The 22,962-nt window shown below is 42.8% G+C and overlaps 1 protein-coding gene across 1 annotated transcript in view; it reads right to left on the minus strand.

Annotated features, from left to right (window-relative positions):
• The window catches only part of LOC127426724 (protein shisa-9A-like), a 39,343-nt gene that overhangs the window by 5,720 nt on the left and 10,661 nt on the right, over window positions 1-22,962 (minus strand). The window contains exon 3 of the mRNA XM_051673695.1: window positions 2,603-2,728. Coding sequence (XP_051529655.1) covers window positions 2,603-2,728 — 126 coding nt within the window. The remainder of the gene's footprint in view (window positions 1-2,602; window positions 2,729-22,962) is intronic.

Genomic DNA, 22,962 nt, shown 5'->3' on the forward strand with positions numbered 1-22,962 from the left:
TGAAACTGAGGTTTTGTTACTAGTGCCCCTAGACACAGTTCAAATATCTATCAACTTGCAACTCTGACTCCACACATGAAGTTAGTACCATCTGTATCTCAAAGGTATGGGGGATGTGGGTTTTGTTGGGAGGATATTCTGGTGAAGGCCTTAATTAGTTAGCTCCACTTCTCTATGTCTCATAGAAATCCAATTCTGTGACCTTAGAGAAGTATTTGGGGACTGAGAGAGTAGTATTGATTGGCAAAATTGGAACTTTCATAGCTAAGGTGAAGAATTCTGGACCTTTGGAAATTTTCATAGGAGAGGCAATTACATAAGGAAAAAAATAACTGTAATGCCAGAAGGTCAGTTTTTCTCTGCTCAATAATCTCATTTTATGTCATCCATGATGAGGTGACATTAGAACATTTTGCATGCCTGGTAAAGACAGGGAAGAAAGCTTTAGGTGATTTCACAGTATAAATTACAAGCATCAGTGATATTCTCACTGGCCTTTAGGCGTCGTGTCATAATGATTGAGAAATTTTCAGGTGATCAGATGTAGAAACATTAGTAGCATCACCACATTTGAACCACGACAAGTCATGCAAGAACTTGGCGAGATTAACAGAGTCAGAAATTGCTTAGTACTGCAATGCAATGCAAAGTGTCTAAAAGTACCCTTAACCATGGTAAAATATTTGTAGCCCACAGGTTTACATGTCTTATTGCTTTTATAAAATGAAATCAACAGCACTATGATAAAATACACTAATACTCAATAAAGTTCAATTTATTATGAATACTTATCACAATAAACAATTCTTCCACAACTAATATAGCTCATTATCCTAACTGTAGGCTGTTTGCGGTTACAAAGCAATGTAGCAACTTGATGCATTATATTAATATTCCCTGTTTAATACAAGTTAACCTCAGTCGACAGCATTTCTGACATAGTGTTGATTACCACAAAAATTAATTTTGACTCGTCCATCCTTTTCTTTTTTTTAAAAAATGCAAAAATAGAAGTTACAGTGAGGCACTTACTGTAACTGTAAATGAGAAGTAATTGGGACCAAAAAAGAAAAAAGGGCTTAAAGAAAGAAATGTGAAGCTTATAATTTTATAAAAGTACTTATAGTACATTAATTATTCTTACATTAAAGTCTGTGGTGTAATATTTGAGCTGTAAAGTTGTTTAAATCATCAGTGTTGTGATGGACTGTTGTAGATGGATGAACTTCTAGTTATTTGTCAACAACATTACATTGCCACAGCAACAAAGTTGTAAAATTGGATATACCTTTGCACAAAAAAGTTTAGTAAGAGATTTTATCACACTAAAACCATGTTAATGTGCATGTTTTGTGGCTATACTTTAGAAACAGTTAGTATTTTAACGTTTACGGATTGGCCCCATTTACTTCCATTGCAAGTGCTTCACTGTGACCAAGATTTTTGCTTTGTTTTATTTTTTATTTTTTTAGGAAAAGTCAAAATTACTTGTTGTGTTAATCACCATTATGCCACAAATGCTGTCAACTGAGTTTAACTCGTATTTAAGAATACATATAGAAAAATATCACATAATATTCTTATAAAGGGGTCATGACATGCCTTTTCTTAATATGTCCCTTGAGGTTCAGTGATAATATTAGTAAAGTTTTTTTGCACAGAAAAATAATATATTAGTAAAACATGATTATTTTCCACCCTCATTCTCACCTCTGTCAGAAACGCTCAGTTTTGGTGCTGCTGCTTCTTTTAAGACTTGACAGTAAATGCCCTCTGTTCTGATTGGCTCCCTGCTCTTAACTGACCTGCCATCTCACTGCTCACCACTACTGGGCGGGGTTATGGAAGTGATAAGGTAAATTAGGCGTTGATGTGCTGTTGTGGAGGCGGTCAGATGCAAATGTCTACCACAGTGTGACATCGCAATGTGGAGGAAATAGAGAACGAGTCGTTTTGTCAGCTTGGTTTCAACAAATGCTCTTTTTGCAGTGAGGAGAAAAGATTTAAGTTCTGAAACTTACAGTATGTTTTTATAGCACAAGGACCTCTTATATGCCAAAAGATCAAGAACAATTTGATTACTCATGTCATGACCTCTTGAATATAGAATGTGAGGTCACAGGTGTGCATTTATCTGCATTTTACTACAACTTTAAAAGCTCATCCAATCAGAATTTAGAGTCTGAACTGTGTGTTTTATAAAATAAAAGTGTGTTCAACCTGGCTTATAAAACATTAAACTTGCTCTTACAAATGTTTTGTAATCATCTTAAATATTTTTTTGGACTGTACTATTGGACATAACCGACCGTCTTCTTTTTTGCTTGGTTTTGTGAAAAGTTAATGAGATAATTTTGAAAATTCCCAAGTAAATTTAAGTCAACTGCTATTTCAATTTAGTGCCAGAAATAATATTTTTTTCCTCTCTAAAACCTTTCTTTTTTTTTTTTTCTGAGATATGTTAATCATTTCTAAAATATGCTGCAGTAAATCCTATAATCAATAAGTGGAATAATTTATGATTTTAGCACAGGACAGATCCACATGGGAGTTTAACACTGACATGCTAAAAATTATCCTTTTGAGTTTAAATCCTTCTTACCCACAGCCTTCAGTGAAGCATATTTGTTGAGCTCTTTTCCTGGTTTCTGTTGCTCATAGACATGGGACAGCTGACTGAGGGCTGGATACGGGTGGGATTGCATTATGCTGTTCATCTGGCCACCTTCTGCAAACAAAACAAAATATTGTTACAGCGTGGCATCGTTATTTTGTCAAAATTGACAGCAGTTTTTTTTTGTTTTTTTGTAATCTCTAATAATATGCCTTGCTTTATTGCTGAATAAATATCACTCAAAAGAGAAATGACAACAAAGATATACCCAGGAGAAAATTTTGTTGCTCAGAGGTTGCTCTTTCAAAGCCCAGAGGCTTATTGTAGATCTCAATTACGTTTCATTTAAGCATAACCTTGTCTTAGATGTTTCTCCTAAAATTCCTTAGAAGACATAAAAAAAGATAAACACAAATGAGATGATTTTTTCATACAGCTCACTTAGGAGAACTCACTGAGTAGTTTATAAAAGATTTGTAATAATGTAAATGACATTGGAGTAGGTTTGGTTTTGGCGGACTAGATCTGCTTTATGCACACTGCTGCTTGACATGAGTCAATATGCTGCTGCTGTCGGAAATGTGCTGCATCTGAGATGAGACACATGCTGCTGCTACAGAACAAAATCACTTAAACCTCCACGTGAAGCTGATCTAGACAAGTGGAGCTGGGGAGGAGGAGGGTAAATGCTTTGCAACGCTGTGCTGCTGGACAAGAGTAGAAGCTGTTGTAGTCAGCACCAGTTTTATATGTTTTGACAGAAGGGTGTATTTGCCGGATTAGTTTACATAGAGGCGTATCAGGAACTGAACCTCTTGGCTTGTGCCATGTAGAGTTTCCTAACTGAACTAAGTAGGACATTAAGACTGTGGAACTATAAAATTAATGTGAATAGCTTAGTTCAGCGCAAAAGTCTCATTTGATTTCCATTGAATCTCATTGCAGTCTAGGAGAAACAACTGATATATCAAAAATGAGATATTTGTGATTTATCTTTCCTATGGGCTAGTACTTCAGACAGGAAACAGTCCAGACACCTAGCTTTTTGAACAGAATAAAGAAGAAGAATGAGATTGAATAGTTCTGATAATGACCATTTGCTGCGTGTGTGCGGTTTATGTTACAACCAGGTTCAGTCTCCCTCCTATGGTGTGAAAGACACAGAATAAGCACTCATATATACAGTATATACAAGCAGTGCCATCGATTGGTTCATAGGGAGGAATTGTCAGTGGTGAATGATGATGAAAGAGGTGTAACCTGTGAGGCAGAGCTGTCAGCGCAGAGCTCCTGTTGTGACTAATTAATCACTTAGCCCTGCAGCAGGGTTGTTGACACATGTCTCTGTATTGAGCGCCATACAATGAGTCATAGTGCTCAACAGTACTACTGGAAAAACAGTATAGACTACTGTATACATTAGCGGTTATTAGAGCTGTTTTTACAGAAAGTTCCCTGTACAGTTTTTACAACAGATAGGTTTTCTTTGTTTCCAAAATTGTTTCTAATACATCAGGCAATTTATATACCACAGAGACCTCAGGCAAACTGTAAATTGAGTGATGAGCACTCCACCGGCTTTAGTTTTTGAAGTGTATGTTTCAAGGTTGGTATAAGGACAAAAACAAAATCAACAAGCTTGTATGGAACTGAAAATATGGAGTAAACACCTCTTTTTTGAAGAACATTTTGATTTTTTGGAGCCACAACGTTCCTGTCAAGCATGCAAGATGTTCATTTTGCACATCACAGATTTTTCTGCCTACTCTCTTGATATTTTGACAGAAGAAGCCAATCTTTTCTATTATTTTCTAGTTATAATAGAGTTTATAATATAATAGTTTATAGAGTTGTGTATTGTTCAAAATTGAATGACTTGTCTGGAAAAGGACATTGAAAACCTCTATGCAAGTATGTGAATGCCAATGCTTCTATCTACACAAACTCAAGTTTGTGTGTCATTGCGTTTGGAAATAAACTCAGCAAAAAAAGAAACGCCCCTTTTTCAGGACACTGTATTTTAAATATAATTTTGTAAAAATCCAAATAAACTTTACAGATCTTTATTGTAAAGGGTTTAAACAATGTTTTCCATGCTTGCTCAATGAACCATAAACAATGAACATGCACCTGTGGAATGGTCATTAAGACACTAACAGCTTACAGACGGTAGGCAATTAAGGTCACAGTTATAAAAACTTAGGACACTAAAGAGACCTTTCTACTGACTCTGAAAAACACCAATAGAAAGATGCCCAGGGTCCCTGCTCATCTGCGTGAACGTGCCTTAGGCATGCTGCATGGAGACATAAGGACTGCAGATGTGGCCAGGGCAATAAATTGCAATGTCAGTACTGTGAGATCCCTAAGACAGCGCTACAGGCAGACAGGAAGGACAGCTGATCGTCCTCACAGTGGCAGACCATGTGTAACAACACCTGCACAGGATCGATACATCCGAATATCACACCTGCGGGACACGTACAGGATGGCAACAACAACTGCCCGAGTTACACCAGGAATGCACAATCCCTCCATCAGTGCTCAGACTGTCTGCAATAATCTGAGAGAGGCTGGACTGAGGGCTTGAAGGCCTGTTGTAAGGCAGGTCCTTACCAGACATCACCGGCAACAACGTCATCTATGGGCACAAACCCACCTTCGCTGGAACAGACAGGATTGGCAAAAAGTGCTCTTCACTGATGATTCGCGGTTTTGTCTCACCAGGGGTGATGGTCGGACTTTCGTTTATCGTCGAAGGAATGAGCATTACACCGAGGCCTGTACTCTGGAGCGGGATCGATTTGGAGGTGGAGGGTCCATCATGGTCTGGGGCCAGACATCCTCCTCCCTCATGTGGTACCCTTCCTGCAGGCTCATCCTGACATGACCCTCCAGCATGACAATGCCACCAGCCATACTGCTCGTTCTGTACGTGATTTCCTGCAAGAATGTCAATGTTCTGCCATGGCCAATGAAGAGCCCGGATCTCAATCCCATTGAGCATGTCTGGGACCTGTTGGATCGGAGGGTGAGGGCTAAGGCCATTCCCCCCAGAAATGTCCGGGAACTTCCAAGTGCCTTGGTGGAAGAGTGGGGTAACATCTCACAGCAAGAACTGGCAAATCTGGTGCAGTCCATGAGGAGGAGATGCACTGCAGTACTTAATGCAGCTGGTGGCCACACCAGATACTGACTGTTACTTTTGATTTCGACCCCCCCTTTGTTCAGGGACACATTATTCCATTTCTGTCAGTCACATGTCTGTTAAACTTGTTCAGTTTATGTCTTAGTTGTTGAATCTTTTTATGTTCATACAAATATTTACACATGTTAAGTTTGCTGAAAATAAAAGCCGTTGAAAGTGAGAGGACGTTCTTTTTTTGCTGAGTTTATGTCAAACTGCAATTCATAAAACAATGCAAGTATGCGTTGCATTCTCAGCATTTCCACATGGGGCACTATAGTTGGTGTTAGCGTGAACTGAACTGTCATCTTCTGTTGTACGCTCAGTCTCTTTCAGGCCAACTACTGTCATGGCGGAGCAACAATTTGCAGAGAATCTTGCTGAGAAAGCCAGTTGACATTTATTGTTAGCTACTACCAGAATAATAATACAACCCGTCAACATTTTGACACAAGGAGGTAACTCTGTCGCCCCCTTAAGTACTAAGGTTTGCTATTGCCACAGTAATCCAAGAACGCATGTTAAGGATGTTTAACAGGATTGCATGCTTGTAATTTGATCAGGGCCGCAGCAAGGTAATCTGGGCCCCCTGACTGTATATTGTTCCAGGCCTTTCCTATTAAAACATACAGTTTAGAATTTGTTATGGGGCCCCCTGGACATTTGGGCCCCAGAATCATTACCAACTTTTACCCCACTAGCTACGTCCCTGAATGTGATGGCCAAGCAGCTAAATCTGCATTTGCATACTTACATGAAGTACTGTATTAGACTGAATGTATGATCAAGTGAACAGCCTTATACGGAACATACTGGAGTCTGTTTTTTTCCCTCTTCTTTTTTTTTAATAAACTTTGCCACTCAAAGTTAAAACTGAGTATTTTACCCAAGAAACATACAAAGTACACTGAAAAATGTGTTACCTAAAAAACGTGCTTCATGTGGTAATGTCTAAATGAACTGGTTTCATTCAAGTCAAAAATATTACTTAGCATGTCTGAATCAACTTGATTACTTTAGGCTAATCCAACAAAACTAATAAGGGTTAGATCAAGTAGAAATAGATATTTAAGGTATTCCAGGTTACCACTTTTTACAGTGTATTAAACTTTAGTCCCTAACAGGGAAAGGGGAAAGGTCAGATGGTTTGAGGGGTCCTACTCCAGTGTCCTCAGATCTGTGGACCTCAGGCAAACTGTACGTTGAGTGATGTTTATAAGTATTGTTTATGTTAAATATGTTTCAAAGTTGCCAAGAAAAAAAAAAAAAAAAAAAAAAAAAACTCCATTGAGCAAGAACAAGCTTGTATTGAATTGTTAATATGGAAAATGGAATAAGCCATTTGTTCAGTACAGGGGCGGATTATGACTAGCAAGGGCCCTGGGGCCAGTTTTCTTTTAGGGCCTCCCTAGTCCAAATATCTTTCAAAGTTGAGATCCACGCTGCCAGTTTTCATTGATTTAAGTTCCTTTTAATACCAATTCTGTTATTTACAGTCAGATTAACTCAAACATACAGCCCTGCCGTGGTAAGAAACCACTCAACCGAAACAGGTTTGCTGAACACCCACTGTTCTTAAAGAGACAGTACCATTTTAAAGTTTGTTATAAATAATGTAAACTCAGTCTAAATACTTGTAAATACTACAAATTATGCATTCAAAAAACAAGAATGCAACAAAATGTGTAATAAATGTGTAAACATGCACATATTTAAAGGGGCAATAATACATTGACATTTTAACTTCATCAAACACTTTAAATATAAAGAATTTAACAAATAGACTCCTACAGCATGTACATATGGGTTTGGTGAAACTTTGCAAAGAGTTCAGGCAATTCTGTTTGCAATGACCCCACACCTTGACTACCATTATTGTTCTCCCATCAAAAAGCCCTGTGAAGGCATCATGTAAGCCAAACTCCCTTAGAGTAGATTACTGTATATTGACAGAATTTTTAAATGATCTAAGAGTCTGTTTTTGAATGTTCATGATTTCAAACTTCAGTTGTCAAAACTTACTCATAAGCCCTTTAATCTGCTTTAAGATGCTCTATTTCTTTCTTTCTTTCTTTCTTTCTTTTACTGTAAGACCTGTAAAAATTTCTAACTTCAAGCATTTAAAACTATTTTAAACTTTCAGACAAATTTTTGTCAAACCAACATTATAGTTTGTCTCGACAAATGTTACGTTTCTAGGTCAGTACTTTTGTACCACACAAAATAAAATATCAGTATCTTCTTTTTCCCAACCACCTCAGCCCAGTTATTTTTTTGTAATATTGGGGAGTAATGCAGTTATAGCAATGAATAGTATAATAAATGTTTTTGTTCGACAGAACTTTTCATACAAAGCATAAAGCTTAACCCTATGAAGCCTAAAGTATGAAATAATAGTCAGAAAATTCAGATTTTTATAGAGTTGCTCAAATTTGTTTTTATGAGAAACATAAAAGGCAAAAGGGTCCTATAAGCAGGCTGGGGGCCCTCATAGTCACAGTGCCCTATTGAGGGGGCATTGTATAAGCTGACAGCTGTGGGGGCCACATATTTAAGCATATATAAGCATTTGTTTTCAATGTTGATGGGCTGCCAGATGTTGCAAATAGAAAAATAGAAAATAGAAAAAACACCTTTTAGCTTTGAAGAACATTTGTTTTAATTATTTTTGGGCCAAAATGTTCCTGTTAACCATACATGCTGTTCACTTTGTACACCACAGACTTTGTGGCCTACTCTCTTGAAATTTTGACAGAAGTAGCAGATAAGTGGGAGTGATCCCATGCTTGTTTCTATTCAGTTTCCTGGGTATCTTAGTGTTTGTTTTGTTTTTGTGTAAGAAGCTGACTCATCTCCACTGGGAGAACTTCCTCCCAAGTGTTTGATTGCAAATTGCCTTTACACCATCTTCTCGTGCAAACGCTCTCGTCATGGCAACACACCATTTGTGCTCTGTTTGTGGTTCATGCAGTCAGTCCCTTGTATGGTTTCCACCACCCACATGCTAAGCAAGCTCAGTGTTTGCAATCGATGGAACTTTGATGTTTATACTTGTGTCATTATATAATTCATCTCCACTAGACCACCGAACAAGAATACATACAGAGGAATTAATGAGTAACTGTTATCCACATCTGAGGAGAAGTTTTCTGGGATAAAACCCAGCTTTACAATCAGTGGACCGCAGTGTGATCTGCTGTGGAAGGATTAAATGGACTTGGTCTAAAAATTGCTAGGGACCTATACAGGTTTTCAAAAAAACTGCTTTTTTGTTTTGCTAATGTGTGAACGGCTTGTAATGCAACTTAAAATAATGAGCCCTTCCCGGACTTCCTAGGTTGCCTATTAAAGCCTGTAGACTGATTTTCATGCGAAGGGAGCGGGTCGCTTTTGCCAGGAAAATCCAAAGGATGTGACGTTTATGCATGCTCACGAGAGCCTTGCCTCTGACAGTAGTTTCTCTTCCGCTATTCAACAGCGACAACAAACTGCAACACTAGGTAACGTTATCTTAGAGATGGAATCCAGCAAACGGCCGCCTCCCAGCACAACACCGACTCCTACACAAACTCTGAGTAAACCAAAAAAATAAATAAATAAATAAATAAAATAATTATCTACTAAATCCCGTCTGGCTAAGCGGGAACGTGATCGTGGTCGAGTGAAAACTAGAGTGAACATCGGCAGGGCATTTGATTCCTGGAGGGACCTTCGTTTGGTTTTGGGGATCAAAACCGACCCTGAATTGGCATTCTTCTTATTGGACAGGTAAGCTTACATAAATGCAAAGCATGTGAAATATAGTGCCATAAGGATTGATCTGTGTAATTTTAGCTAACTTGATCTTGCCTGCTAACGCTGACCAATTGCTAGCTATCTTGCTTCGTAACTTTCAAATAATTTAAACGATTTTCTCTTTATACTAAAAGTCAAGTATACAGGATAAATGTAAGCAAATACGCTGGTTTCTTATTCGTAGTACAACATATGACATACAAAACATACAGTAGTGCAACATAACTGTAAACTGTCTGGTATAGTTCAGTAGTATGTAGCTGTATGTGTATCAGTATGCTATGTTAGCTGATATGTAGTTTTAGTTTAGTCTCAAAGTTTGTAGTAAAACAATCATAACTGTGTAATTTTAATTATGCTACCTCATCTGTCAGCCGAGATCTGGGGTTGGCCGCTCGGCCAATGGGTGGCCTGACTGATCCCACTATTGTCCGGGGAAGCCCAGCTCACGGCTCAACAACTACCAGAGACGAGCCTCCTGGCCTACGGAGATTTAAAGAGAGCCATCTTGCAACGGGTTGGTCGCACTCCGGAGGAAAGTCGTCAACTCTTCCAGGGCTTGAAGTTGGAGAGTTCCGACCGCCCGTTTGCCTTCGCCCAGCGGCTCCGTGACGCCTGCCGAAGATGGCTGCTAGCGGGGGACCGCGACATCGATGGAGTTATCGACCAGGTGGTACTGGAGCAATTCACACATCGACTGCCAAAAGGGACGGCGGAGTGGGTCCAGTGCCACCGCCCGGCGTCGTTGGAGGAAGCTGTCCGGCTTGCGGAGGACCACATGGCGACGATCCCCAGGGCGGAAGAGCCCTCCTACATTTTTTCTCCTCCTTCTGTTTCTTCCCCCTCCCCTCTCTCCTCTCGTTCTGCTCTCTCTCCAGGTCCCGTTCCTGCCCCACGCAGACGAGGAGGACTTCAGCCCCTGAGATCAGTTCCCCGGGTGTGGGAGGCGACACCTACCCCTATCCCAATGCCCCGCCGCTCTCCCCCTCAGGAGGGGGGCGCCCGCCGACGCAAGTGCGGGCATAGCGCCTGGGCCGGCCTGCTGGAGGTGCGGAGACCTGAGCCACTTCCGAGATCAGTGCCCTCTGATGGAGCTGGGGACGGTGGTGCGGGTCTCTGACCTCCCACAGGCTGCCCCTGACCAGGCCGGAGCGTACCGGATACCGGTAAGTGTCAAGGGGGGTACTCACCAGGCGTTGGTGGACACAGGATGTAATCAAACCACTATCCACCAATGCCTGGTTCAACCCGAGGCATTGGTCACAACTAAAACGGTGAAGGTGAAATGTGTACACGGGGATATTCACAAGTATCCGGTGGTGACCCTGACGATTAAATTTTGGGGGAAAAAGCATAGAGTGGAGGCCGCGGTTAGTTCCCGCCTCACCCATCCGCTGATTTTGGGGACTGATTGGCCTGATTTTAGAGTTTTATTAAAGGGAATTTGCGTGGATGGGTCCTGTACGAAAATAGGGAGATGTGTGATGTGCGATGCTCTGGCAGGGGAGGCGGAGCCGGGGCCATCCTCGACAGCTCCATGTCATAATGACGAGAGAGGGGGAGAGGCTGCAGCCCCTCCCCTTCTCAGGGAATTCCCTAACGGGGATTTCCCTTTGGAGCAGTCGTGAGACGAAACCCTCAAACACGCCTTTGACCAAGTGAGAGTCATCGATGGTCAATGACTCCAGCCGGACATCACCCTCTCATACCCTTATTTTGCAATTATAAATGAGTGGTTGTATAGAGTGACACAGGACACTCGGACCAAAGAGGATACAACCCAACTCTTGATTCCAAGGAGCCGTCGGGAAATGGTATTCCAGGCGGCTCATTATAATCCCATGGCGGGTCACCTAGGAAAAAGGAAAACACTGAACCGTCTAATAGCCGTTTCTATTGGCCGGGCATTGGCGGTGATGTCCGCAGGTGGTGTGCGGCATGCCGCGAATGCCAACTGGTTAACCCACCGGCCACCCCAAAAGTGCCATTGCGCCCTCTCCCTTTGATCGAGGTCCCCTTTGAAAGAATTGGAATGGACCTCGTCAGGCCATTAGAACGGTCAGCACGCGGACATTGCTTTGTATTGGTCCTAGTGGACTATGCAATGCGATATCCGGAAGCCGTGCCTCTTCGCAATATCTCAGCACGCAGTGTTGCGGAGGCACTCTTCAAAATAATCTCCCGAGTGGGGATTCCGAAAGAAATCCTCACCGATCAGGGCACAATATTTATGTCACGGACACTACGCGAACTGTATGAGTTGTTAAATATTAAATCGATTCGCACCAGTGTATACCATCCTCAAACGGATGGCCTGGTGGAACGATTTAATAAAACCCTCAAAAACATGATTCGTAAGTTCGTACACGACGATGCCAGAAATTGGGATAAATGGCTCGACCCCCTGTTATTTGCAGTACGAGAGGTCCCGCAAGCCTCCACTGGCTTCTCTCCATTCGAACTGCTGTATGGGTGACGCCCACACGGCGTGCTTGATGTATTGCGAGAAGCCTGGGAGGAGGGACCTTCAAACAGTAAAAATGAAATTCAGTACGTTCTTGATCTTAGAGCAAAACTCCACACTTTGGGACAGCTAACACAGGAGAATTTAATAATAATAATAATTTTCTTTATTTATCACACATTATACATTTGCTCATATACAGTGAAATTCTTTTTCACATATCCCAGCTAAGCTGGGGTCAGAGTGCAGGGTCAGCCATGATATGGTGCCCCTGGAGCAGATAGGGTCAAGGGCCTTGCTCAAGGGCCCAACAGTGGCCTCTTGGTGGTGCTGGGGCTTGAACCCCCAACCTTCTGATCAGTAACCCAGAGCCTTAACCGCTGAGCCACCACTGCCCCAAACAACAATGCTCCAAGCTCAAGAACGACAGCACCGACTGTATGACAGGGGAACTCAGCTAAGGGAATTCACACCGGGAGATAAAGTGCTAAAGTCCCACATCGAGCTCTAAATTACTCGCCAAGTGGCAAGGACCCTTTGAGGTCACACGACGAGTGGGAGATCTCGATTATGAGGTTAAACGAACCGATAGAGTTCAATATACCACCTCAATCTCCTGAAATTGTGGAGGGAGGCGGTTCCCGTGACGTTGGCTACGGTAGTTCCCGAGAAGGCGGAGCTCGGACCGGAGGTGAGTTCAAAACATAAACAGTTCACCCCAGTCATTTGCGGAGACCACCTCTCACCGAGCCAACTCGCGGAGGTTGCTAGGTTGCAACAGGAGTTTGCAGATGTGTTCTCCCCTCTACCGGGACGTACAAACCTCATCCATCACCACATCGAGACCGAGCCAGGGATCGTGGTACGTAGCCGCCCCTATCGATTACCCGAACACAAGAAAAAAATCGTTCGGGAAGAATTAGGTGCAATGCTTGATATGGGGGTAATAGAAGAATCCCACAGTGATTGGTCCAGCCCAGTTGTTCTAGTGCCTAAGAGCGACGGGTCTGTACGATTCTGTGTGGATTATAGAAAAGTCAACGCGGTGTCTAAATTTGATGCATATCCAATGCCTCGCGTTGATGAGTTGCTCGATCGGTTGGGCACTGCTCGTTTTTATTCGACATTGGATTTGACGAAGGGTTATTGGCAGATCCCCTTGACACCAATTTCCCATGAGAAAACCGCCTTCTCCACACCGTTTGGATTACACCAATTTGTGACACTTCCGTTCGGTTTGTTTGGGGCCCCGGCTACGTTTCAGCGTCTCATGGACCGAATCCTCAGACCGCATTCAGCTTACGCCGCTGCCTATTTAGATGACATCATCATTTATAGCAATGACTGGCAGCGGCATATGCAACATCTGAGGGCGGTTCTGAGATCGCTGCGCCGAGCGGGACTCACAGCGAACCCGAAGAAGTGCGCGATTGGACGGGTGGAGGTACGGTATCTGGGGTTCCACTTGGGCCACGGGCAGGTGCGTCCCCAAATTGACAAGACAGCGGCGATTGCGACCTGCCCGAGACCCAAGACCAAAAAGGGGGTGAGACAGTTCCTGGGGCTGGCTGGCTATTATAGAAAGTTCGTACCTAATTATTCGGATGTCACCAGCCCGCTGACTGATCTCACTAAAAAGGGAGCTCCAGATCCGGTCCAGTGGACGGAGGAGTGTCAGCGGGCATTCACGCAAGTTAAAGCTGCACTTTGCGGGGGCCGCTTTTACATTCACCTGACTTCTCTCTCCCTTTTGTTTTACAGACAGATGCTTCAGACAGGGGGCTGGGGGCTGTACTCTCGCAGGTGGTGGAGGGGGAGGAGCGCCCGGTGCTGTACATTAGCCGTAAGCTCTCGTTAAGGGAAACTAAGTACAGCACCATGGAAAAGGAGTGTCTCGCCATCAAGTGGGCGGTCCTCACTCTCCGATACTACCTGCTGGGGCGGGCCTTCACCCTCTGCTCGGATCACGCCCCACTCCAGTGGCTCCACCGCATGAAAGAAACTAACGCCTGGATCACCCGTTGGTATCTGGCTCTTCAGCCGTTTAAGTTCAAGGTGGTCCACAGACCGGGGGCGCAGATGGCTGTCGCCGACTTCCTTTCCAGGAATGGGGGGGGAGTGGTAGGCAGGCCGGATGCCGCCCTGGCCTGAGTCGGGCGGTGGGGATATGTGGCAGCCCCCCGCGTGGTCAAGCATCTCTCCGGAGAGAGAGAAAGCGGTAAGGGCGCTTACACCTGAGCTAAATTATGTCTAACACCTGTCTCTAATTTCAGTAAGCACGGGGAGAACGGATAAATAGAGCCACACCGCAAGTAGAAAGGAGAGAGAGTCTGAGCACCACAGAGCCGAACAGGAAGCAAGAGTTGTGTGATGATGAGAGTTTTATTTTAATGAAGCGGTGTGTGATTTAAGTTCAATATTGCAAAGAGAAAAAATAAATCCTTACCTGAACCAGGAAAGCTGCTTCTCGCCTCCTCTTTACAATACATATGACAAACTTGACAATAGGTGTCGCTGCAGTGGTGTGGGGTGTAAAGAGGGAGTAAATGTTTAGAGTTGTCCTAGTGAATCTGCCTTTTGTCTCACTCTTTTTCCCATCCGATTTCCTGTTTCCACTCTTAATATTTCCTTTAACACTACTTACAACAATACAGAAAAATTAATATAATGTTAATTTCACCACAGTGATTTGGTTGCGGTGAATGTCTATGAGTGCAGAGAAGGGTTTGAACCGGAGGCTGGGTATGTCGATCGCACTTGTTCCCACTGCTTGGCATCGCTTGTGTGTAGATTGCATCACTGTATTACTAATATTGTAGTAACCATGTTTTTTAGCAGAAACTATAGTTTTAATGCAATTAACCATGTACAGTAATATGGTGGTAATATAGTAACCATGGTTAATTTTGTGGTTACTGTAAATTTACAACAAAATACCATGGTGAAACTATGGTTACTGTAGTAAAACCAAGGTTATTTTTTTCTAAGGTAAGGTTAAGGTTAGGTTTAGGGATTGAGGTTAATGTAGTGTGTCTGTGGGACTCTAAATAAACACAATAAACACACTGCAGAGATGCCCAAATACTGTATGTTAGTATTTATATATGGTTGGAAATAGTATCTGACACTATTTGCTCCAGTGTGTGATTAGTATCTACAATTATTTGCACCAGCGTTGGGGTACAAATAATATCTGCCTGCCACTATTTGCATTGGGGTGTAAATAGCTTATACCATTATTTGTACCAGGGTGCAAATTGCATCTGCCAAATTAAAAACTACAGGTCAAAAGGTGATTAAAAATTGTGAAAACTAAAAATAAATCATTGATATGTTATATATCAACTACCCTGATAAAAAAAAAAAAAAAGAAAAAAGTTTATCTTCCTTTTGCCTGCAAATTCCATGATTGAGGTTAGAGTGTGATCTTTTTTCTTCGAGCTGCACATGTAAGTCACCTTTTGGCGAGCGATGAGGTCAAAGTGCAGATATTCCATATGCTCACACATTGTGCATGTCTAGATAAAGAGATGTAGATGTCTTATTAAAGTTTTTCTGTTGCAGAGCCTGTCAGCATTTCATGATAAAGGTTTTATGTTTAGTATAAGGTCAGAGCACAACAAGACATCTTGCCTCTGTTTCCATGCTGTATGATTTCACATGACAAGAGGAGAAAGATAATGAGCATTTTATGTTCTGACTTTACAATAAACTGGCCACAAGAAACAACACATGCAGAATTGACTGGCGGTTTTAGAAGGCTGATGTCAGTGCAGCTAAATAATATGATATATCATGACACTGGGGAAAAAAGAGATCAAAGCAGTGTTATTATCATTAAACTAAAATGAAAACTAAATGACAACATGTTGAACTGAAATAAAAACATGGCATAATTAAAAAAACTAAAACAAATTTTATTTTTGGTATATTCTAAAATTTGAAACTTTTACAACCTGCCATCACTGAACATGAAAATGCCACTAGATAGCGATAACAATAGATGATTATATTTAAATGATATCAGTTAAACACATTCACTTTGGCAGTCATACAGCTAAAATAAAAAGTAAATATACTGAACTAAAATTTTACTGAAACTAGAAAACATTGGAAAAACTAAAAAGAAACAAAAAAAGAAATACAACAGAAATGTAGGTTTTAAGGGGTACAAATTATTAGAAAAAGGTATATTGTAGGGTTGCACTTATGCAATACAATATACAGTATAATCCACGTAAAATATATATAAATGTGCCAACTCTCTTAGAGAGTGTGAGATTGGACTGCTTGGTGTTATAAACACTGATGTCCTCATTATCCACGCCATATGTTTATTTGTTCACTAGTGCTCATTAGACATGCAGGATGCTGCCTCTCATGAGAGAGCGCCACAGAAATCCACACAGAGTCATTACCAACAGCCTACAAATGTCAGCATTGCATTTCAAAAGCTGCCTGAAAGTCAGAAAAAAAGATAATGCACAGTATATTTTAGATTCATTTCACTGATATGAGGAGTTTGAATTAAAAATGAGAATATTCTGATAATCAGCCAGGCACTTAAAATGAGAAGAGCACGTGGAGAGCCTTTGTCTGCTTGTGAAATTCATGTAACTGCTTTCTTACTGATATAATGCACCAAAATAAACAGCAAAATTTGGGTTTACTTTGACAAAAGTGGAAATGAGTGGTATTTCAAAGTCCATTCTTATTCTATGAAAATGATTCAGATCCATTACAATTACAAAACAAAAGGGCAAAACAACTTAGTTTTAATGTAATTTGAACATGTAAGTTTGGGAAAGGATAGATCAAATTTCCATCTTATCAGGGCACCTGCATGGCAAGATAATCTATCATAAAGATAAATGAGTATATGCCCACAGAAACATCTGTCTAGGTTAAAAGCAGACAATTCATCATTTTGATTGAGCACACTATGAGTGAAACAGTATTGGTAATAGACAATCTATTACAGATTTGAAGCATGACACCTTGTATTAAGGAAAGTCCCAGACACCACCTGAACAACACTTAAAGTCTAAGTGCAACACTGAGTCCAATAAAAAAAAAGCATTCAAATATCATTCAACTCACTAAATCCTTTAGGAAAGCACCTCTCTTTTTCAAAAGAATGCAGGGGTCTGCAAAACAGAGCTCACCTCTGTCATGTCACCCTGTCTCCATTCCAGCACCCAGTTAATACTTTTTTTTGGCATGAAAAAAGTGGCTTTTATTAGACGTACCACCTTAAGTTATGCATGGGTGTTTTCCTTCATGTATTTGGGTCAGCAGCCTTCTGTGTCTACAACAGCAGATAAACACTGCCAGATTTTGCACTCCTGGACAGCTCTGCATGCTCTGCACTACAGGCTACTGCATATTAAAGGGATAGTTCACCCAAAAATGAGAATTCTGTCATCATTTACTCACCTGTGTGTCATTCCAAACAGTATGAGTTTCTTTCTTCTGTGGAACACAAAAATAGAAGTGTCATCCAATGAAAGGGGCTGACAAGCTCCAACAAGAACAAAGAAGCACCTTAAAAGTAGCCCTTATTACTCACGCACTACATTCCAAGTCTTTGGAAGCCATATAATAGCTTTATGTGAGGAACAGACTGAAATTTAAGTTGTTATTTACTGAAAATCTTGCCTTGAAAATCTGTCTTGACAGCATTGATCACCATTCACTTGCATTGGATGAAAAAGGCAGCTTGGATATATGCATGCTGTATAAATAACTCTATTTGTGTTTCACAGAAGAAGTACAGTCACATGGGTATTAAAAGATACAAGAGGGAGTAAATGATGACAGGATTTTTGAGTGACCTATTCCTTTAAGGAAAATGATTACACTTTCTTTCGACAGCTTCTTTCTGACAAGATCAAAATTGCTCTGCACTCCAGGAAACAATTCATTCAAGAGAATAGCCATCATCTGAATGGGACAGCAGAAGTGTAGTATGCGCCCCATGTTCATTGCAGGTGCTTATTTGCAAAATGTCACTAATTTGTTTGGAGAGATCCATCAGTCCTTGTTAGACAGATGATGGATGTTGAACAGGACTTTGACTACCTCCCATCTTTCAAATAGGGTTTTATGTGCAGAAAAGGAAGACATCATTGCAAAGAAACTGAGGTCTAACCAAAACTAAAAATGTTTGGTGACTGACTGCATCAAAAATTTTGTGTTGGTTTAATAAATCAACTGTACATAACTGTATAAAATACTGTATGTTATTTGGTGAAGGAATAGTTGACCCAAAAATGAAAATTCTGTCATTATTTTCCCTAATGTCACTCCAAACCCTTATGTCATTGACCAAAATTCATGACATCATGACGTCACATTGCTCATGGTCACAAGACACAATGAGAACCAGATTTGATGTTTTCAATGTAGCTGCCATTTTTTAATTTAATTTCTTTACTTTATGAATAAGATTTTACTTGAGAGTGAATAACATTTAAAATTTTGTTCTATTCATCACACAAATTCATCATATCTCTTCAGAAGACTTGGAATATAGTACATGAGTCATATCGATTACTTTAAACTGTAGCTTTATGGTATGGAGTCACCATTCAGTTATATTTATGCGGAATATGCCCTGATAAGACTTTTTAAAATTTCACCTTTTGTGTCCCATTAAAGAAAGAAAGTCATATGGATTTGGAGTGACAATAGGGTAAATACAATTTTAATTTTTAGGTAAACTAATCCTTTAATGATCAAAAATGATTGTAAAAATGACATAATGATTGTAAAAACCCATTTTCCTATTTTGGGACAACTATTTGTATATACTATATTGTGTCAATGTTGCTTTGTCATTTTTCTGAACAGTGATTTTTCAGAGTAATCAAATGTGACAGGGTTTTGCTTACATAGCAACAGTAGAGCGACCCCCCACTTCAAATAGATAATTTTAAGACTTTTTTTTTTACAAATAGAGAAAAAATCAGTTCACATCTGCTTAACCATCTGTCTGTCAGTCAAATCAAAATGACATCTGTTTGATACACACATCTGCTCATTTATGACTATTAATACATTTACTATGATTTATCTTTGTGTCATCCACTTCAAACTAGCTGTGATGAGTCTGTTTCTGTCTGAAAATCCCCAGACTCCAGAGTGTTTTGAGGTTAAAAATGTCAAGGTTATCACAAAGCACATAGACTGAGAACAAGTCAACAATGTGGCTATAAGATATCTTTCCAGTTTCTCATTAAATATACAGGAGGGTATTTCAGGAGCTGCATATCCCTCTGAGATGGAAGCAGTAAGGGCATCTGAGCTCCCAAGTGATATTCTCCTCAAATCAGGGAGCACTATTCTCTGGGTGTCTGCCACTTGCTCTTGACAGTAGTAAAACACAGCCATGGCAGGAAGAGTGGAGCACAGTGGTTGCCAGATGTCAAGTATTATCATCGCCTGTAACTGCCCTCACTGTGACACCATTGTTTTTGGTCTTTTGTCATACCTTGTTTGTATCAATGAGGCTGTGGACAGTGAAGTCACATTTATTTTTAATTTAAATTCTGTCTTATTACTCACTGTGTTCCCAGAAGAAAGAAAGTCATACTTGTTTGGAAATGCCATTGCTTGCAAGGCAGCAAAATAATAGTGTTGAAGTTTTTGGAAAGTTTGGGTTTTATGCTTTGGTTCTGTGTAAATGTTGTCATTAAGGTAGCTATGACTGGTAAAATATGCAAGACAAGATCAATCTCAATTCAGTATGCAAATAGATGTAAGAAAGAAGACCGATCATGATCTATCATGCAGATATTGTGATGTCATTGCTATCTGTTACATTTTGAATGAATTACAACTGATGTGGACGGCCGCTGGACAGGGGGTCTGACTGGATGTGGACAGTCGTGGGACAGGATTCAGACTGGAAGTGGGCAGCTGTTGGACAGGTTTCAGACAGGACATGTGTGGTCACTGGGGGTCTGACTGAACACAGGCAGCCGCTGAACAGAGGTCTGACTGGACGTGGGTGGCGAATAAGTCTTCGCAAGTCCAAATAGTGCTCTATCTAAGCAAAAGACTCTTCCAGACCTCCCCATTACTCTCTCTTTATTTGGCATTATATCCAATATCCAATAAAAGGATCATGGACAAATGGTGCTGCAAGGCAATGGGTCTCCTTCTGTTAAATGAAAAAAAAAAAAAAAAAAACTGAAGCCAAGGCACGCAACACACCAAGAGGGTGAAAAATCCTTGTAAATTTTAATCTCATATGGAACCCCAATATCCCTTTGAGCAAAGTTTCAAGCTCTTTTGCCAGTGGAGAGCATGAGAACATGAGTTCCTGTCACATCTGTCACTCACTCGACGTTGTGTTGATGTAGTGACACTAGGGGTCACTCTTGGGAGCCCCAGACACCTCTGATCTTTTGAAAAAAAGGCCAATGGGAATTGGCGAGTGGAATTTGCATGCCACTCCCCCGGACATACGGGTATAAAAGGAGCTGGTATGCAACCACTCATTCAGATTTTCTCTTCGGAGCCGAGCAGTTGCATTCAGTGCATTGAATACAATTCCTCCAATTCATCTCGTAAAACTGCTGGATTTACAGCACGTTTCAGCGGCTTCTCCCCCTCTGTGGAGTGTAGAGAACGCCCCTGGGTGCTTCGGCAGTGCGAAAAAAGCGAGTATATTCTAAAAGAGTATATTTTCATTCACAAAAAGAGTGGCACACACGGAACATCTTTTTAAAGATGCCTTTCCGTTTGTGTGTTATTCCTGGTTGCGGTCGTTATCTCTCCGCTTCTGACGGCCACAATCGCTGTCTTACGTGTCTGGGCGCTGCCCACGCCGAGATATCGTTCGTGGATGGTCATGTCCTCATTGCGAGAACATGTCCATGGCAATGTTATGGTCGCGACTTGCTTTCGTAAGAAAACCCCAGCACCCCGCACCGGTCCTTCTACCTACGGGTTTGAGGCAGTGTGGGTTAGCACTGGGGGTGATTTGGGGACATCAATGGGACCACCTCCGCTGGGTATTCCCCCATGGACCTCCCATTCCCCAGCACGCTCGCTTGCCCCAGTTGGGCGCTCGGACGAGACCGCCGGCTCGTCTCAGGGCGAGTTCGACCTCTTGTTCGGTGTCCGGGAAGACGATGAGTTATATAGCGCAGCATTGGAGAGCGGGCTCGTCCAGTTGGACGCAGATGCTTCGGCTGGGCTTCCTCCTTCGCGAATTGGCCAGTCTCAGGCCGACGCAGAAATGACGGACATGCTTTCCCGGGCGGCCACGACGTCGGGCTAGAGTGGAACCCTCCACTCTCCCCTGAACCCTCGCGGCTTGACGATTGGTTCCTGGGCTCAGGTCGCCGCCCACGGCCACGCCCCGCCCCAGTTCCTTTCTTTCTGGAAGTGCATGAGGAGCTGACAAGATCGTGGGAGGCACCTTTTACTGCCTGGTCCTGGTCTTTCAGCTCTCCCGCTCTCCCTCGATGGTGGAGCGGCCAGGGGGTATTCGGTGATCCCCCAGGTGGATAAGGCACTCGCGGTGCACTTGTGTCCGAAGCTCCCGTCCAGGGCCTGTAGGTTTACGTCATCCCTGACGACTAGGGCCTACGGTTTTACTGGACAAGCCACCTCCACCCTGCATGCCATGGCTCTCCTACAAGTACACCAAGCCAAGGCGCTAAAAGAGCTGCACGAGGGTAATTCTGACCCAGGATTGATGCAGGAACTGCGCTCGGTGACCGACCTCGCTCTCCGGGCGACGAAGGTCACGGCGTGGTCTCTCGGGCAGGTGATGTCCACCCTGGTGGTCCAGAAGCGCCACCTTTGGCTCAACTTGCCTGCAGGAGGACGCCCTTAGTGGCTCAAGACCCCGCACCCCATCTGCTCATCACCAAGGGTGTCCTCCTGCAGCAACAACACCGACTCCGCCGCAGCCCGCCCCTGCAGCCCGGCCCTGGCGTGGAGCCCAATGCAGGAAGCAGACGCCACCCGTCTCACGGGCGGCAGCTAAGAACCCGAGGAAGGCTTCGAAGTGCCCCTGAGATGTGCGACCCAGGGGCGAGGAGACCTGCTTCTCTGGAGCTGGTGAACAGACCACTTTATCCCCCGGTGGAGGGCTGGGAGGAGAATCTTTTGTTTCATTTTTTGCTGCATGCCCAAGAGGCTGCGGCACCCAAAAGTTCGACAAAAGAGTGGTTTTCCCGTTTCCTGGGTCACATGTCTGGTGCACACGGCCGTCGTCACGACCACCATCCACCGTCCCATTTTTGCAGGTATGGCGCTCCAGCAGCGGACCCCCCGCCCATGTGCGCCCAGCTGTGGCACAAACATACCCACACGTGATTGGTTCCAGTAGACTACGGGGATGAGATTCCTCCTCCCCTCTCCTCGGCCAATCTTATGGTGGGTGGCAGGAGCCAGGTAAGTGCTTCGATGTCCCTGGACTCAGCACGACCATGGGGCTCGAGTCCCCTCGACGTGGCACCTCGAGCTCCACCCTGCCGCGTGGCCCCACCCGCCAGTAAGTCCGACGTGATCATTCCCTAGGTCCCCCTCGTCCGGAGTTTGGGCGTGTGGCTCACGCTTTCCAACCGGTCACGAAGGCTGACCCGGACCGTCTGACTCGGCTACGTGATTCAGTTCGCCAGGCGCCCGCCCAGGTTCAGCGGCATCCGCTTCACCTCGGTGAAGGGCGAGTACGCCGCTACCTTGCGTGCGGAGATCGCGACCCTTCTGCGCAAGTGCGCGATAGAGCGATCGCGACACTTCTGAGCAAGGGCGCAATAGAGCCTGTCCCTCCAGCCGAGATGAAGAAAGGGTTCTACAGCCCTTACGTACTGAAGAAATGCGGTGAGTTGCGACCAATCCTGGACCTGCGAGTACTGAACCGGGCTTTGCACAGTCTCTCGT

The sequence above is a fragment of the Myxocyprinus asiaticus genome, chromosome 36, assembly GCF_019703515.2.
Source record: "Myxocyprinus asiaticus isolate MX2 ecotype Aquarium Trade chromosome 36, UBuf_Myxa_2, whole genome shotgun sequence".
NCBI classification, from domain to species: Eukaryota; Metazoa; Chordata; class Actinopteri; order Cypriniformes; family Catostomidae; genus Myxocyprinus; species Myxocyprinus asiaticus.